This window comes from Lepidochelys kempii, chromosome 3 (genome assembly GCF_965140285.1).
Source record: "Lepidochelys kempii isolate rLepKem1 chromosome 3, rLepKem1.hap1, whole genome shotgun sequence".
Taxonomy (NCBI): Eukaryota; Metazoa; Chordata; order Testudines; family Cheloniidae; genus Lepidochelys; species Lepidochelys kempii.
Window position 1 is genome coordinate 151,733,362 of NC_136382.1, and position 18,501 is coordinate 151,751,862.

Genomic DNA, 18,501 nt, shown 5'->3' on the forward strand with positions numbered 1-18,501 from the left:
GAAAAAGTGCCAGATGAATGGACCAATGGGGTTATAGCGAAGATACCAAAGAAAGGAACTCTCAGTGATTGTAATAACTGGCGTGATATCACACTTTTATCTGTGCCAAGCAAAGTACTGTGTAAGATCATAGTCCAGCGTATATCTGAGGCAGTTGATAGTATTCTTAGAAAAGAGCAAGCTGGTTTTCCGAAAGGGCATGGTTGCACATACTAGATCTTCACTCTACGAAACATAATAGAACAGTGCTTAGAATGGCAATGGCAACTCTACGTAAATTTCATAGACTTTGAGAAGGCTTTTGATAGCATTCACAGGACCAGCCTATGGTGCATTCTGTGTGCATATGGAATTCCTTTCCGTATAATCAATGTCATCAAAAGCTTCTATTTCAATTTTACATGTAGTCTTGAACACAGTGAGCTCAGTTTTGAAGTCAAAACAGGAGTACGTCAGGGGTGTGTCATGTCTGCAATCCTCTTTTCTCTAAAGGGAGAATTAGACAGACATATTTGCTTGACAATTAGCTGTAATATACCAAGTATGTCTTAATGCTACTAATGAAGTTGCTGAAATGTTTCTACATCTTTGGAAGAATATTACTGATTACCTGAATTGAAGGATTAGGTTTAGTTCTGAAGCATTCAGCAATTATATTGATCTCTCTCCAAATTTCAAATTAACCCATTAGTAATGAATGAGGGTAGAAATGGCTAAGAGAAAATTATCAGATAATAAATCTTGCACTTGCATTAGAAGATTACTTTCTTGGAGTTCTGTTTAATCCACCACCTGTGTGAGAGTGGGATTGAAGGGATAACATTATGCTTTTTAGAACAGTGCTTACAATGATTTTTGCAGGAAAGATAGACACTGATATTACTGGTACACTATTTAAATGAAATTGATATAAGTCAACAGACTAATTGTTCAGCCATTGTTACTGAGAAAATAATTTTGGTGAAACAATGGTGTCTGTTTTAAATCGCCTATTTTTTTCAAATATACATTAAAATATTTCAAGGTCCTTTTTGATAAAATATTAAATCAACAATATAAGAAGTGTACAAATGTATCAATTATTATTATTTACTGAATTAAAGGTGCCGCAAACTTCCCAAAGGACTTAAAAACTGGCAAGCATTTTTAGACCTCAAGAAAAGAATAGATGATTTTAGTGAGTCATGTCCACTGTTGGAAATGATGACTAATAAAGCAATGAAGGAGAGACATTGGAATCGCATTGCTGAAACAACAGGACATCAATTTGATGTGGAATCAGATTCTTTTTGTCTTCGAAACATCATGGAAGCACCACTTCTTAAACATAAGGATGATATTGAGGTAAGTGCATACATTGCTTTTGATCCTTCAATTTATATTTTCAGGAAAGAACAAAATATTAATTGTATAAAAGTTATATTTATGATGCATTTAAGGACTTTTTGATTATGAAATAAAACACTATTCTGAAACAATGCATGGTATGTTAAATAGTTGTTGTCCATTATAGAATCATAGAAATGTAGGGCTGGAAGGGACCTCAAAGGTCATCTAGTCCAATCCCCTCTGTGCTGAAGCAGGTCCAAGTATACCTAGATCATCTCTGACAGGTGTTTGTCTGACGTGTTCTTAGAAACCTCCAATGACTGGGATTCCACAACCTCCCTTGATAAGCTATTTCAGTACTTAACTATCCTTGTAGTTAGAAAGTTTTTCCTAATGTCTAACCTAAATATCCCTTGCTGCAGATTATACCCATTACTTCTTGACCTACTTTCAGTGGACATTGAGAACAATTGATCACCATCCTCTTTACAACAGCCCTTAACATATTTGAAGACTGTTATCGGGTCCCCCCTCAGTCTTCTTTTTTCAAGACTAAGTGTACCCAGGTTTTTAAACCTTTCATGTACCTTTTATCATTTTTGTTGCTCTCCTTTGGACTCTCTCCAGTTTGTCCTCCTCTTTCTTAAAGTGTGGTGCTTAAAATTTGACATATTAATCCATCTGAGGCCTGACCAATGCCAAGTAGAGTGGAATAATTAACGCTTATCTCTTATATGATGCCCTTGGTAATGCACCATAGAATGACATTTGCTTTTTGCACAAATGCATCACATTGTCGACTCCTATTCAGTTTGTGATCCAGTAAAATCCTCAGATCTTTTTCAATAACAATGTTATTAGTGTGCTGCTTTTCCTTTGGTCTGCCTGCCCCTCTAAGGGTGTCTTCCAAAGTGCTAGTTAACACTGTTTTCCTCTGGCAAAAAGGGTTCATGTATACCAACGTTGAGATTGCCTGCTCAGAGCACCATTCCTGGAAAAGGCTCACAAAGCTGCGGTCCCACAGCTCAGATTCTGTTCTGAAGCAACATGTATTTATCATCACCAAGAGCAGAATGACACCACATGGGTCAATATTACTTCTGGGAATAATCAGGTGTCAACCTCCACATATGTTTATTTCTGTCAGAGAACAGGATTCAGAAGCTGGTGGCCACAGGGTGCAAAGTCATTCGATCTCCAGTCACATCTGTCAGGGCTCTGGGATCAGAATGATGGTCACTTGCACCAACATACTGCTGGGTCTTGAGAAATTAAATCTAGCTACATGAGATCTGAGAGGTAATAATTAATATAGGTTATTCAGATGCTTTTATCATATCTTTAGCCTTGAGAAAGTATACCCAGGGCCTGGTCTATATGTAAGGCTGTATATGTATAGAGAGAGAGCTAAGTTATTAACATATAAGGATCCAGTCAAGACAAGGGCAAAGCTTTTATTTCTTTCTATGTTTTTTTTTTTAATTTTTATAGTAAGTCTTAATATGAGCCAAAATCCTCAGACTTTAAAATCCAGATAATAAACATTTCCAGCTCACTAGAAATGCAAGTGGGTGCAGGATGTTCCTCTCTTCCGGACATAAGAATTCTTGGAGCTGCCTCACTTCTAATCTCTACACCAATGAGGAGAATTCCCACTTGGGATTAAAATCTTGTATTAAAAATCCAGATGAAGCATCCCTTTGATCCCTTTTCAGAAGTGCCCTTAGACTTTTTAAAAGGCTTATCTCCTTTCAGTCATTTCAGTAAATAGCGTTTTCAGAAGTTAAGGTCTTATTGGGGGACAGCGGCTGTTCACCTCTTCATGAGGACAAAGATGTACTGAGAGTTAATTCTTTATTCCCAAAATAAACCCAGTTACAAAAAATTATTTTCCCCATCACTTTTGCCCCCTATAAAAAAAACCTTTAAAAACAAAACAAAAAATGAAACAAAAACCTTCCACTCTTTTGGCATACTCTTGATGTCAAAGGTCTAAAAATCAACATTGAATGTAGTACCCAATTCAGAAAAATCTCTACTTCTCTTGGTCTGTATACACATCATAAACAAATGAAAAACAAGCAAAGAAAAACAGAAGAAATATTGCAGGTTTTTTATTAGTTGGCTAAGTTGGTGCATTTCAGATGCTTTCAAAAGTAGAAATCTTTTTTTCCCCTTGAAAATTTGTGCTTATTTATTCAAAGTAATTGAAGATTCTTAAAAATAGGTTCCTAGCTCCCCGCTCCCATCCAGGCTGCTGCTTGGGCTCTCAGCTCCCTGCTCCCCTCCAGGAGCCTGGCTGCCCCCCTGGGCTCCCCATTCCCCACTGGGAGCACAGCTGCGCCTAATGGTGAGCTCCACACCCAAAGTCTGCTGCTGTGCTCACAGTGGGGAGTGGGGAACTAAAACCTCGGGGTGGGGAAGGGCAGCCAGGCTCCTGGTGGGGAGATCTGAGCCTAGGGTGGGGGGAGCCAGGCTTCCGGAGGGGAGATCTGCGCCCATTGTCCAGTCAGCTGCCCTGTTGCTGGCGGGGAGTGGGGAGATGGGCGATCGGAGGGGAGCTGTGCACAGAGCTGAGAGCCCTGGCTCTCAGCTCCCCACACTGCTCCTCTTAAGTCAGCGGAAGAGTTTCTGGTGAGGACACACACCACCAACAGAAGAAGGGCAGTGTGGACATGAACCACTGTAGTAATTATTGCAGTGGCTGTAAATTGACCTAGCATAGGTTGACTTAAGTTTACACTGTAGACATGCCCTCAGTCTAAGCACTCCTCTGCTTCAGTACCACAGAAGACAGCATCGTTGATTCTGGTCCGTAGGCAGGTTCCATCAACTCCAGAGCCAGAAGGAGCTCCTGTCACACCTGTGGCACCTCACCATACCAACACTATCTCAGAACCAATCACACGGGAGGCAACTGTGGCTGCCAGGGCCTTCCTGCATGTTAGGTTGATGTAAGCTACATTGCTCTGAGGGGGTGATTTTTTGAGACCCCTGAATGATGTAACATATATCAATTTAATCGGCAGTATAGACCAGGCCTCAGTCGTCTCTCCTGTGTTAGTGTCATGACCTACAGGCCTCAAACCTGGTCCACAGGCACAGTCTCGCAACACCCCTCTACTGGGCTGCCTGCTAACAACTGCTTACCCAGGACCCATGAAGCCCAGCCTCAGTTTGAGCCTCTACCCCTGATGTCCCATTGGCACAGTCCTGGAGCAGCTGATTGGCCCTTTGGCCTTACTTAATCCAGCAACAGGAACAGGAAGCTGTTCAAACAACTGAGATCCACCCTGCTCTGGACTGTGTATCTTGTGCCTCCTGCTCCTGCTCCTCAAGCTTGACTTCCCAGCTTCCTGACGTGGCTTGACTCTGGACCTCTGACTTGTGGTTCTGACCTCTGATTTGTCACCTGCCTCTGTCCTCCTGATATCCTGATTGGCTTGACTGTGATTACTGTCTTGTGCTTCTGATCTCCAGTCTGTCTCTGGCTCCTGTCCTCCTGGTATCCTGACCCAGCAGATTCCTGACTGTTGACTCCAGCTCTGACCAGTAGGTGTCACTGCCCACTACTCAGGCCTCACAGTCAGGAAGCATTTACCTATGGGAATTTTGCATAGCCCATTCACTGAACCTTGAGGCCCGTTACCTTCCAGGGGTACAGAATGAGCTAGCAGATTGCCTGCTCAGGTCTTTCTCCAGTTACCAGTAGTCCCTTTGCTTGGATGTAGCCATATGCATTTTCCAGCAGTGGAGGACTCCCCAAATAGACCTATTTGCAAACAAGTACAACAGAAAATGTCACCAATTCTGCTCCCTACAAGGCTACAGTGCAGATTCCATCACAGATGCTTTCCTGCTACCCTGGATGGGAAATGCTTTTTATTATGCTTGTCCCCCAATCCCACTCCTACACAGAGATCCTACTAAAGATCAAGTGGGCCAACGTCTATGTTTTGTTAATATCCTCAGCATGGCTCCACCAACTGGTTCTCCATTCTACTGGACCTCTCAGTGGTGACTCCAATCTCACTCCTGTTGCATTTGGATTTGATGTCTCAGGATCATGGCTGGCTGCTCCACCCAAACCTGTGATCCCTTCTTTTAACAGCCTGGAAGCTCCAGGAAATCCCAAAGAGCAGGCTTGTTTGGAGCAAGTTTGCCAAATCTTACTAGGTAGCAGAAAGCCCTCCACAAGGGCCACCTATCTGTCAAAATGGAAGCCGTTGTCTCTCTGGGCTTGTCAAACCAGAGTCTCACCAATGCATTTGTCCATCCAACAAATGCTTGATTATCTGATGTACCTGAAACAGCAAGGCTCACTGACTTCCTACTTCAAGGTTCACCTGTCAGCAGTATCAGCTTTTCACCCTGACGTGGATAACTCTTTTTTTTTTTTCTAATGACATGACAAATTACATTCCTTGAAGGCCTGGAAAGATTGTACCCTCAACTAAAGAAGCACATTTTTCCTTGGGACTTGAACTTAATTTTGTCTAAACTTATGGGACCACCATTCTGAGCCTCGAGCAATGTGCTCCTTTCTACACCTTTCGTGGAATATGGTTTTCCTAATTGCTGTTACTTCTACCAGAAGGATCTCTGAACTGTGCACCCTCACATCTGAACCATTGTACACAGTCTTCTTTAAAGATGCAGTGTATTTACACCCTCATCCGAGGTTTCTCTCTAAGTTTCAAATTTTCATATCAATGTACTTACTTTTTTTTACCCAAAGCCACCTGCAAATACAGACAAGCAGTGGCTACACACATTGGATGTTAGACGAGCACTGGTGTTCTACATAGACAGGGCCAAACAGTCCACTCAACTGTCTGTGGCCTGAGGGGACAGAATGAAAAGTCTTCCAATCTCCAGGCAGAAAATTTAATCTTGGATAACTTCTTGTATCCGCATGTTATGATCTGACAGGCTGCCAGACAAACTGACGGACAACTCCGTAAGATTGCAAGTGTCCTCAATGGCATTCCTAGCACAGATTCCTATCCTGGACATTTGCAAAGCAGTAACCTGGTCATCCATGTACACTTTTTCCTCCCATTACACCATAACTCCTGGGAGAGTGGAGTGGGGGGAAGGGGGGAAGATTTCCAAGTGAAAAATGGCAGGGTTTTCAGGAGTAGGTAACAACCCCCACTCTTCTCCCAGCACCAGAATAAGAACCTGGGGGTAAGGGTTCCCAACTGTTTCAACCCAGGGAGCCTACTCTTGGCTCAAAGCTAACTATATTCTTTTCTTTCTTCTCTCAGTTTACTTAATTTGCTGCTAGTAGCCTGTACTTTAAACTGACCTCACAGGGTTAATTGGTTTCTTTCCACCTCTTCCTCCTCCTCTCCCCCTGCCTTTCCACACTTTTGTTTTTCTAAAGTTTTAATGGAGGGTACTTTGAATACTTATGTAAAATGTTTTTGGTTTTTTGAACAAAGTATGACAGAGGTCTGCTGTATTCCTCTGAAATTTTTTGGAGTAAAAGATCCATGGGCATCCATAGAGACAAATGTTTTACTGCCTTTTTGAACAGTCTCAAGGTAAAGACAGCACAGGTTAAGGTAGCTGTGTGGCAAAAATTGTACTTGGTGGCTAAGTTGTTACAAACAAATTGCACTACCTTAAAGAACTAAATGTAGGAGTAAGTGATTTAAAGAAGTAAGTGAAAAGTTACAAATACCTTTTACAAAAATTGATAATACAGGGTTTGGAGAAAAGTAAACATTTGAAAGTTGTAAAAATGGTAAAAGGTAACTATTGTAAAAATATTAAAAGGGTAACAGTTGTGGTGTTACAAAAAGGAAGTTTTTGGTTTAATAATAAAATCCAGTTATATAAATGTAACTGTATGTGCAACTCTGTGCAGTCACAGATGGATGGAAGCTTGGTAATTAAATTATACAAATGGGTCAGGTAGAGTGGCTACTACCACCACTCACTATGCTTCTGTCCCCAGAAGCCTTTACAGCTATTCTGAGAGAAAATGGGCCCTTTTCCCACAGAAATGGTCTTTAAGGGACTGCTGCAGGCAGCAGGCAAAAAAAAATCTGTTCAAAATTATTTAACTATTGGGTAATGTAATCAAAATTACGAAAGGAATGTAAGGGGTTTCTATTAAAACTTAACTTGGCTGCCCCTGGCTGTCTCTAGTTGTACAAGATGGAAGTATAAACGGGGTACAGTTGTGTAGAAAAAAGTAATCGCTGTGCAAGGGATGTTATTCAAAAGAAAATTTTGTATGTGTGCACTGGAAAAAGGGGAACAATGATGGGAACACTGAGCCTTGGGGTGGGTCTTAGGGATCGGACTCAGAGTAACAGCCGTGTTAGTCTGTATTCGCAAAAAGAAAAGGAGTACTTGTGGCACCTTAGACACTAACCAATTTATTTGAGCATGAGCTTTCGTGAGCTACAGCTCACTTCATCGGATGCATACCGTGGACTGTCGCTTTAGTGTGAGTCTATGAAAACTCTGTGGGCACGGGGGAGGCGGTTACACCTTGTGTAAAATTAATATGGCTAATATAATGTTATGGAGGTTAAACTATGGAAGGAATGTGCATTTTCTCAGGACGTGTGCAGTGTATATTGGAGAAGGGGTAAAAGAAATGCAAACAAAACATGGTACTTAATTAAAATCCTATAAGAGCTCCAAAAGGAGCCATGTCCTCTGGAATGCTGGCCGAAACATGAAGGGGCATATGAATGTTTAGCATACCTGGCATGTAGATACCTTGAAATGCTGGCTACAAAAGTGCCATGCGAATGCCTGTTCTCACTTTCAGGTGACATTGTAAATAAGAAGTGGGCATAGAATCATAGAATATCAGGGTTGGAAGGGATCTCAGGAGGTCATCCAGTCCAACCCCCTCCTCAAAGCAGGACCAATCCCCAACTAAATCATCCCAGCCAGGGCTTTGTCAAGCCTGACCTTAAAAACTTCTAAGGAAGGAGATTCCACCACCTCCCTAGGTAACACATTCCAGTGTTTCACCACCCTCGTAGTGAAAAAGTTTTTCCTAATATCCAACCTAAACCTCCCCCACTGCAACTTGAGACCATTATTCCTTGTTCTGTCATCAGCTACCACTGAGAACAGAACCTCTTTGGAACCCCCTTTCAGGTAGTTGAAAGCAGCTATCAAATCCCCCCTCATTCTTCTCTTCCGCAGACTAAACAATCCCAGTTCCCTCAGCCTCTCCTCATAAATCATGTGTTCCAGTCCCCTAATCATTTGTGTTGCTCTCTGCTGGACTCTCTCCAATTTTTCCACATCCTTCTTGTAGTGTGGGGCCCAAAACTGGACACAGTACTCCAGATGAGGCCTCACCAATGTCGAATAGAGGGGAACGATCACGTCGCTCGATCTGTTGGCAATGCCCCTACTTATACATCTCAAAATGCCATTGGCCTTCTTGGCAACAAGGGCACACTGTTAACTCATATCCAGCTTCTCGTCCACTGTAACCCCTAGGTCCTTTTCTGGAGAACTGCTGCCGAGCCATTCGGTCCCTAGTCTGTAGCGGTGCATGGGATTCTTCCGTCCTAAGTGCAGGACTCTGCACTTGTCCTTGTTGAACCTCATCAGATTTCTTTTGGCCCAATCCTCTAATTTGTCTAGGTCCCTCTGTATCCTATCCCTACCTGCCACCGTATCTACATCTCCTCCCAGTTTAGTGTCATCTGCAGACTTGCTGAGGGTGCAATCCACACCATCCCCCAGATCATTTATGAAGATATTGAAGAAAACTGGCCCGAGGACCAACCCTTGGGGCACTCCACTTGATACCGGCTGCCAACTAGACATGGAGCCATTGATCACTACCCGTTGAGCCTGACAATCTAGCCAACTTTCTATCCACCTTATAGTCCATTTATCCAGCCCATACTTCTTTAACTTGTTGGCAAGAATACTGTGGGAGACAGTGTCAAAAGCTTTGCTAAAGTCAAGGAACAACACGTCCACTGCTTTCCCCTCATCCACAGAGCCAGTTATCTCATCATAGAAGGCAATTAGATTAGTCAGGCATGACTTGCCGTTGGTGAATCCATGCTGACTATTCCTGATCACTTCCCTCTCCTCTAAGTGCTTCAGAAATGATTCCTTGAGGACCTGCTCCATGATTTTTCCAGGGACTGAGGTGAGGCTGACTGGCCTGTAGTTCCCAGGATCCTCCTCCTTCCCTTTTTTAAAGATGGGCATTACGTTAGCCTTTTTCCAGTCGTCCGGGACTTCCCCCGATCGTCATGAGTTTTCAAAGATAATGGCCAATGGCTCTGCAATCACATCCGCCAACTCCTTTAGCACTCTCGGATGCAGCGCATCCGGCCCCAGGGACTTGTGCTCGTCCAGCTTTTCTAAATAGTCCCGAACCACTTCTTTCTCCACAGAGGGCTGGTCACTTCCTCCCCACGCTGTGTGCTGCCCAGTGCCGTAGTCTGGGAGCTGACCTTGTTCGTGAAGACAGAGGCAAAAAAAGCATTGAGTACATTAGCTGTTTCCACATCCTCTGTCACTAGGTTGCCTCCCTCATTCAGTAAGGGGCCCACACTTTCCTTGACTTTCTTCTTGTTGCTAACATACCTGAAGAAACCCTTCTTGTTACTCCCAACATCTCTTGCTAGCTGCAACTCCAGGTGTGATTTGGCCTTCCTGATTTCACTCCTGCATGCCCGAGCAATATTTTTATACTCATCCCTGGTCATTTGTCCAATCTTCCACTTCTTGAAAGCTTCTTTTTTGTGTTTAAGATCAGCAAGGATTTCACTGTTAAGCCAAACTGGTCGCCTGCCATATTTGCTATTCTTTCTACACATCGGGATGGTTTGTCCCTGTAACCTCAATAAGGATTCTTTAAAATACAGCCAGCTCTCCTGGACTCCTTTCCCCCTCATGTTATTCTCCCAGGGGATCCTGCCCATCAGTTCCCTGAGGGAGTCAAAGTCTGCTTTTCTGAATTCCAGGGTCCGTATTCTGCTGCTCTCCTTTCTTCCCTGTGTCAGGATCCTGAACTTGACCATCTCATGGTCACTGCCTCCCAGATTCCCATCCACTTTAGCTTCCCCTACTAATTCTTCCCGATTTGTGAGCAGCAGGTCAAGAAGAGCTCTGCCCCTAGTTGGTTCCTCCATTACTTGCACCACGAAATTGTCTCCTACACTTTCCAAAAACTTCCTGGATTGTCTGTGCACCGCTGTATTGCTCTCCCAGCAGATATCAGGGTGATTGAAGTCTCCCATGAGAACCAGGGCCTGCGATCTAGTAACTTCCATGAGTTGCCGGAAGAAAGCCTCGTCCACCTCATCCCCCTGGTCTGGTGGTCTATAGCAGACTCCCACCACGACATCACCCCTGTTGCTCACACTTCTAAACTTAATCCAGAGACACTCAGGTTTTTCTACAGTTTCATACTTGAGCTCTGAGCAGTCATACTGCTCCCTTACATACAATGCACTCCCCCACCTTTTCTGCCCTGCCTGTCCCTCCTGAACAATTTATATCCATCCATGACAGTACTCCAGTCATGTGAGTTATCCCACCAAGTCTCTGTTTTTCCAATCACATCATAATTCCTTGACTGTGCCAGGATTTCCAGTTCTCCCTGCTTGTTTCCCAGGCTTCTTGCATTTGTGTATAGGCACTTGAGATAACTCGCTGATCGTCCCTCTTTCTCAGTTTGAGGCAGGAGCCCTGCTCTCTCTCGCGCTCCTGCTCATGCTTCCTCCTGGTATCCTACTTCCCCACTTACCTCAGGGCTTTGGTCTCCTTCCCCCGGTGAACCTAGTTTAAAGTCCTCCTCACTAGGTTAGCCAGCCTGTTTGCGAAGATGCTCTTCCCTCTCTTCGTTGGGTGGAGGCCGTCTCTGCCTAGCACTCCTCCTTCTTGGAACACCATCCCATGGTCAAAGAATCAAAAGCCTTCTCTCCGACACCACCTGCGTAGCCATCCATTGACTTCCACGATTCGACGGTTTCTACCCAGGCCTTTTCCTTCCACGGGGAGGATGGATGAGAACACCACTTGCACCTCAAGCTCCTTTATCCTTCTTCCCAGAGCCACGTAGTCTGCAGTGATCCACTCAAGGTCATTCTTGGCAGTATCATTGGTGCCCACTTGGAGAAGCAGGAAGGGGTAGCGATCCAAGGGCTTGATGAGTCTCAGCAGTCTCTCTGTCACATCGTGAATCCTAGCTCCTGGCAAGCAGCAGACTTCTCGGTTTTCCCGGTCGGGGTGGCAGATAGATGACTCAGTCCCCCTGAGGAGAGAGTCCCCGACCACCACCACCCACCTCCTTCTCTTGGGAGCGGTGGTCATGGAACCCCCAACCCTAGGACAGTGCATCTCATGCCTTCCAATCGGCGGAGTCTTCTTCTGTTCCCTTCCCTCAGATGTATCATCTAGTCCACTCTCCGCATTAGTACCTGTGGAGAGAACATGAAAACGGTTACTTACCTGTGTCTGCATCATTATCTCCTGCAAATGTAAACAAAGTTGTTTGTCTTAGTGATTGGCTGAGTGAGAAGAAGGACTGGGTGAACTTGTAGGCTTTAAATTTTGCATTGTTTGTTTTTTGAGTGCAGTTATGTAACAAAAAAAGTCTACATTTATAAGTTATACTTTTATGAAAAAGAGATTGCACTAGAGTACTCGTGTGAGGTGAACTGAAAAATACTGATTCTTTTATCATTTTTACAGTGCAAATATTTGTATTCTGTGTTGTAATTAAAATCAATATATTTGAAAATGTAGAAAGCATCCAAAAATATTTAATACATTTTCATTGGTTTTCTATTGTTTAACAGTGCGATTAAAACTGTGATTAAATTTTTTTAATTGCAATTAATTTTTTGAGTTAATTCCTTGAGTTAACTGTGATTAATCAACAGCCCTAAGTAGGATTACAGAAGCATGGTGGAATAGCACTCATGACTGGAATATAGGTATTGACAGGTATGTGCTATGTAGGAGAGATTAGCGATAATGATAAAGGTGGTGGGACAGCATTGTACATTGACAAAGTGGTAAAGTGTAAAGAAACAAGAAGTGATAGTATGGACAAAACTGGATCTGTTTGGCTCAAAATCACTTTGGAGAAGGATTGTAAAAGAGGTTTTGTTGGGATAGTGTTAGAGGTCTGCTGTAGCCCCCAGGGTCAGACTTAGATATGGATAGAGATCTCTTTAATATTATTACTATTGGGAATTGATTTGTAATGGAAGACTTTAACTTCCTGAGTATAGATTGGAGAATAAATGTTACTAATACTGATAGGGCTCAGTTATTCCTGTATGTGATAGAAGACAATTTTCTTCATCAAACTGTAACCAAACCAACAAGAGGTGATGCAATTTTAGACTTGGTTTTGGAAAATAGAGAGGACATCATAGAAGAGCTGGTTGTAGAAAATAGCCCTTAGATCAAGTGATCATGAGTTCCTTCATTTTAAATTTAAATGGAAGGATAATCAAAACCAGATTCATCGACTGTGATTCTGGGTGTGAGAAAACCTGGATTTGTGCTGGAAATGGCCCGACTTGATTATCATACACATTGTAAGGAGAGTGATCACTTTAGAAAGGCTATTACCAGCAGGAGAGTGGGGTGGGAGGAGGTATTTTTTCATGCTTTGTGTGTATATAAAAAGATCTTCTACACTTTCCACAGTATGCATCTGATGAAGTGAGCTGTAGCTCACGAAAGCTTATGCTCAAATAAATTGGTTCGTCTCTAAGGTGCCACAAGTACTCCTTTTCTTTTTGCTAATACATCTGTGTTTTCAGTGGTAGTACAATATGACTGAGATTAGCTATCATTTTATCTATATTTAAGAAAAGGGAAAAAAGGTGATCTGGACAATTACAGATCTCTTATTCTGACCTCAGTAGCATGCAAGGCTTTAGAACAAACAGTGAAGGAAATAAAAATTAAACTTATGGAGGTAATTGGTAAAAGGGATGTAGTGCAACAGAGATTTACGAAAGGTATATCATTTCAGAATAACCTGATTTCTTTCTTTGGAAAATAATTGATTTTTTAGATATGGGAAGTGTAGTGAATCTAATATATTTGAATTTCAGTAAAGTATTTCACATGGTACCTCATGGAAAATTAATAGTTAAATTAGGGAAGATGTGGATTAATACAGCACTGTAAGGTGGATAAGGAATTTGATAAGGGGGAGAAAGCAATGGGTTATGCTGTAAGTGAATTATCAGACTGTAAGGAGATTACTAGTGTAGTTTCTCAGGGATTGGTCTTGAGACCATTCTTATTCAATCTTTTTATTAATGACCTTGGCACACAGAGTAGGAATGTGCTAATGAAATTTGCCAAGGACAAAAAGTTGGGAGATATTATCAATACAGAAGAGAATTGGAGCATTATACAGGAAGATCTGGATAATCTTGGAGACTGGAGTCACAGAAATGGGATGAAATTCAATAGTACAAAGTGCAAGGTCATGCACTTAGAATCTAATAGGAATTTCTGCTACAATCTAAGTGCCCATCAGTTGGAAGCTATAGAGGAGGACAGAGATCTGTCTGTGTGGGTGATCAGAGGATGACTGTGAGCTATTAATGAGATGTGGCTGTGAAAAAAGGCACAGGGCACTGGTAAGGTAAGTTCTTGTTTGGAATACTGTGTACAATTCTGGTCACCCATGTTCAAGAAAGATGAATTCAAACTGGAACAGGTACAGAGAAAAGCTATGAGGATGACTGGGGAATGGATGATCTATTTTATGAGAAGAAACTGGAAGAACTTGGCTTGTTTAGTCTAGCAAAAAGAACACTGAGAGGGGATGTGATTCATTTCTCTCTATAAATACATTAAAGTGTTAAATACCAGGGACAGTGAAGAGCTATTTAAGCTAAAGAATGATGTTGGTACAAAACAAATGGATATAAACTGGCCATGAACATATTCAGGCTGGAAATTAGAAAGTTTCTAACCATTGGAAGGGTGAGGTTCTGGGAGTTGTGGGGGAAAACAACCTAATTAATTTCAAGAGAGAGCTGGGCAGATTTAGAGTGTGATTGTATGACAGGGTTGCTTGTGATGGTAGGGGGCAGGACTCAGTAGCCTTGGGGCTCAATTCCCATTTATATTGTATGTTCGTTAAGCTCTTGCTTCAGGCTTTCCACCAACAACCAGCAGGTGTCTGGAAGGGATTCTCCCCAATTTATTCTTTTAATCTCCTTCCTCTGAAGTGGCAGTGATGTCCATGGCTGGAGCTGAAACACTGGGCAGCATGTGCCAGGGCTCTGAGGTGGCACTGAGCATTCTCTATTTCAAATGCTTGGCTTGTCTAGTTCATGCTCACCTGCTCAGGGTCTAACTGATCACCATATGTAGGGCTAAGAAGGAATGTTCCCAGAGGTGAGATTTTTAGTAACTTTGTGGATGGGGTTCAACTTCCTGTGCAGCATATGGGTGTGAATCATTTGCTAGGATTATCTGTGTATATCTCATTTAATCATTTCCCTGCCATTGCAGGGGCTTTGGGCATTGATGCATCTTGTCTCTCTCCCTCCCCACCCCACCCTCCTTTTCAGATAACACAGCTTTTACTGTGTTAGGAAAGGTTTCACATCTGGATACTGAAGATTTAAAAACTGGTTTTTTTTTTACTTTGCAGGATATCTGTATATCTGCTATAAAGGAAAAGGATATTGAAGCTAAATTGTCTCAAATAATTGAAAGTTGGGGAGGCCAGAATTTGAGTTTTTCACCATTTAAAGCAAGAGGAGAGCTACTGTTAAAGGGAGCTGAATCAGCAGAAATTATTACACTTATGGAGGACAGTTTAATGATCTTGGGCTCTTTACTTAGTAACAGGTAATTCTTAAGTGAATTTTTTGTGGATTTGCTAATTTTTGTAAATGTTGATAATAAACACACCATAATTAAATTTTCAACCATGTTATTCGAAGTGGCAAAGAGTCCTATGACACCTTTTAGACTAACAGACATATTGGAGCATAAACTTTCGTGGGTGAATACCCACTTTGTCCGACGAAGTGGGTATTCACCCACGAAAGCTTATGCTCCAGAAGTGGGTATTCACCCACGAAAGCTTATGCTCCAATACGTCTGTTAGTCTATAAGGTGCCACAGGACTCTTTGCCACTTTTACAGATCCAGACTAACGCGGCTACCCCTCTGATACATGTTATTAGATTGACACTTAATCAGCAATAAACGTGGATGAAATGTTACTGTATTGTGTAGATGTTGGTACATTAATAATGTTACTACAGATAACTTCTTTCAGCTCACAAACATATAGCAATCTATTCTCTTGATACATTTGAATAAAATTAAATTTGTTTATTCAAGTTTTTAAAAGATCATTTTTGTTCTCTAATTTATCCATATTTTGTTTCACTCCCTCTATAAATATTTTTCTTTATACTTTAATTTAAAGTTATTCTTATTTTTCATCCCTGGTTTTAGATATAATATACCATTTAAAAAAGATATTCAGAACTGGGTGTACAAACTGAGCACCTCCAGTGATATCATTGAAGAGTGGTTGGTGGTTCAAAACCTATGGGTTTATCTTGAAGCTGTTTTTGTTGGGGGAGATATTGCAAAGCAATTACCTCAGGTAAATCTATAATACTTACTCATATTTATATTGTAAAAACTTAACTAAATACCAGTTTACAAAAGAATGTGTTACCGTGTTGATTTAAATTATGCTTAGGAAGCAAAACGTTTTCAGAACATTGACAAATCATGGATAAAAATAATGCAACGAGCTCACGAGAATCCTAATGTTGTTAACTGTTGTGTTGGAGATGAGACTATGGGACAGCTTCTGCCTCATTTACATGAACAGTTGGAGGTGTGTCAGAAATCACTTACAGGGTAAGAAATTTTTTTGAATACATGATTACGTTATACAGTTATATAAAGTCAGTAATGTTTTATTTTAATTACAAATCAAAGAGCTAAAAGTGTTAAAAGTAGAAGTTATTTTTATAAGGTTGTCACACACATTAATATACTGTAGTCTGTCTCTAGAAGAGCAGTATTGCAATCTTCATTTTATTATTTGTATTCAAAACTCCTTCAGCAATTGGGTGGCTAGATAATCTCCCAAGAATAGGAATCTGTACTAATAACATTCAAAGGAGAAAGTGTTACTACAGTAAGTATAGATATTCAGATAGGTTTAGACACCCAAACTGCCTTCCCACTTCTTTGAAGTATCATACATAGATTCTGATGTAAGGAACTAAATGAACACAGGACATTAGCTCTTGAAGTCCTGAATTCAGTTTAAATGATTTGCTGCACTGGGCCTGTGATCCTGTTATAAGTATTCTTTGTTGCCAGAAAGGCATGTGTGTGATCCCAGCAGTCATGGGGTATGTCTATATTTGGAGTTGAAGGCGACATTTCCAACTTGCGTAGACATCCTTGCTCTAGATGTCATCGAGGTAGCCCACTAAAAATAGCCTAGCCACTTTATCACAGGCAGCAGTGAGCGGTGACATGGAATAGCCACTCTAAGTGCACATCTGCCTGGACGCGGTAGGTACATACTTGTGGCTAGCCTCTGCCACTGCTCTCTGCCACCCATTCTACCACAGCTGCACTACTATTTTTAACATGCTGACTTGATGAAACCTACTTCTAGGATGTCTACACATCTGCAAAGTCGGATGGGAATCACACCCCTAGTTCCAAGTGTGGACATAGCCACAACTTTCCATATGTTTCTGACTTCAACACAGAGAGTATGTCTACACAGTAATTAAACACCAATGACTGGCCCGTGTCAGCTGACACAGGGTCTCATGGCTTGGGCTGTGGGGCTGTAAAATTGTGGTGTAGACATTTGGGTTAGGGCTGTAGCCCAAGCTCTGGGACCCCTTGAGAGGTGAAAGTCCCAGAGCCTGGGCTCCAGCCTGAGCCTGAATATCTACACCACAGTTTTACAGCCTGAGCCCACTAGCCCGAATCAGCTGACCCAGGCCAGCAGCAGGTGTTTAACTGCAGTGTAGACATACCCTGATGGTCCAGTTGTGCCCAAGAACAAGAATCTGTACAACAGAATTTACTCAAAGAACTACAGTTATTGGTAAGCATCTTTCTTTCTAGGCATTAGCACAGAGCAGGGTGGAAAAAATTCAATTATGAAAAAATTTAAATCTTATTTTTAATGGAAACACATTTTTCTTTCTAAAAAACCCATTTAAAATTAAATTTGAAATTGTCAACCTAAATCAAGATCTAAACTTAATAGATTATAGTAAAAGCATTTACATTAAATAAAAAATAATATTCAAGCAGTATGGGTTAGCTGCTGAAATTTTAAAGAAAATCAGACCACTGAACTAATGGAAATCACTGACAAAGCACCTGCAAACAGAGTTTGTTGAAGTGTCAAACCAGCTTTTGAAAGAAGCAGCTTCTTCTGTAGGCACAGAGAGAATATTTTCTTTATTTCAGTTTTTTTCAACTAGTTCAGTTCAATGACTAGTTCAAAGATGAGAAACTGATTGGGTGTTGAAAAAGCAGGAAAACTTGTTTTTCTCTTCTGGACTGTGCATGGAAGTGTGAGAGTATGAGATCTACTAGTTCTAAAGTCTTGAATGACCAGCTGACCCGAAGGAATCAGTTCAATTCACTTACTACAGATAATACTTCCTTTGTTTAATAAATCAATTTAAAAAACAAAACAAGTTTTGATAACTTACTGGTTTCTAATCTATCTAGCACATTTAAGGTAGTTTTATTCAACTGATAAAAACAATTTTAAATGCTGCTTTTTAAAAAATTAATGGAACTTCAGTTTGCATCCAAACACAGCTTGACACAAATCATGAGTAAAAAATTAATCTAGTAAATAACAAATGTGTCATTTGCCATTTTCTAACACAATAAAAACTGTAAATATTAAGAATCTGAATAAATGTATGTTAAACTCTATAATTGCTAAATAAGTGTATAAAATATAATATCCTCCTGGTTAGCAAAAAAAAAGCACCAATTTAGTGCAAAGGCTGTATTTAGTTGCATATCAACATGTTTTAATGGTTGCCAACCAATAAGAATAATCCTTTCTTTAGGAAAATAACTAAAAAGTAAAAATGCAAAACAGGATTAAAATAAATAATTTAAATCAATATTTCCTAATAGCCAATTTAA

At 41.2% G+C, this 18,501-nt stretch overlaps 1 protein-coding gene across 1 annotated transcript in view; it reads left to right on the plus strand.

The window, feature by feature from the left end:
* DNAH8 (dynein axonemal heavy chain 8) overlaps nt 1-18,501 on the plus strand; it is a 583,322-nt gene that overhangs the window by 277,453 nt on the left and 287,368 nt on the right. The window contains exons 35-38 of the mRNA XM_078852248.1: nt 1,104-1,344; nt 14,978-15,177; nt 15,796-15,949; nt 16,049-16,212. Of these exons, the coding sequence (XP_078708374.1) occupies nt 1,104-1,344; nt 14,978-15,177; nt 15,796-15,949; nt 16,049-16,212 (759 nt within the window). The remainder of the gene's footprint in view (nt 1-1,103; nt 1,345-14,977; nt 15,178-15,795; nt 15,950-16,048; nt 16,213-18,501) is intronic.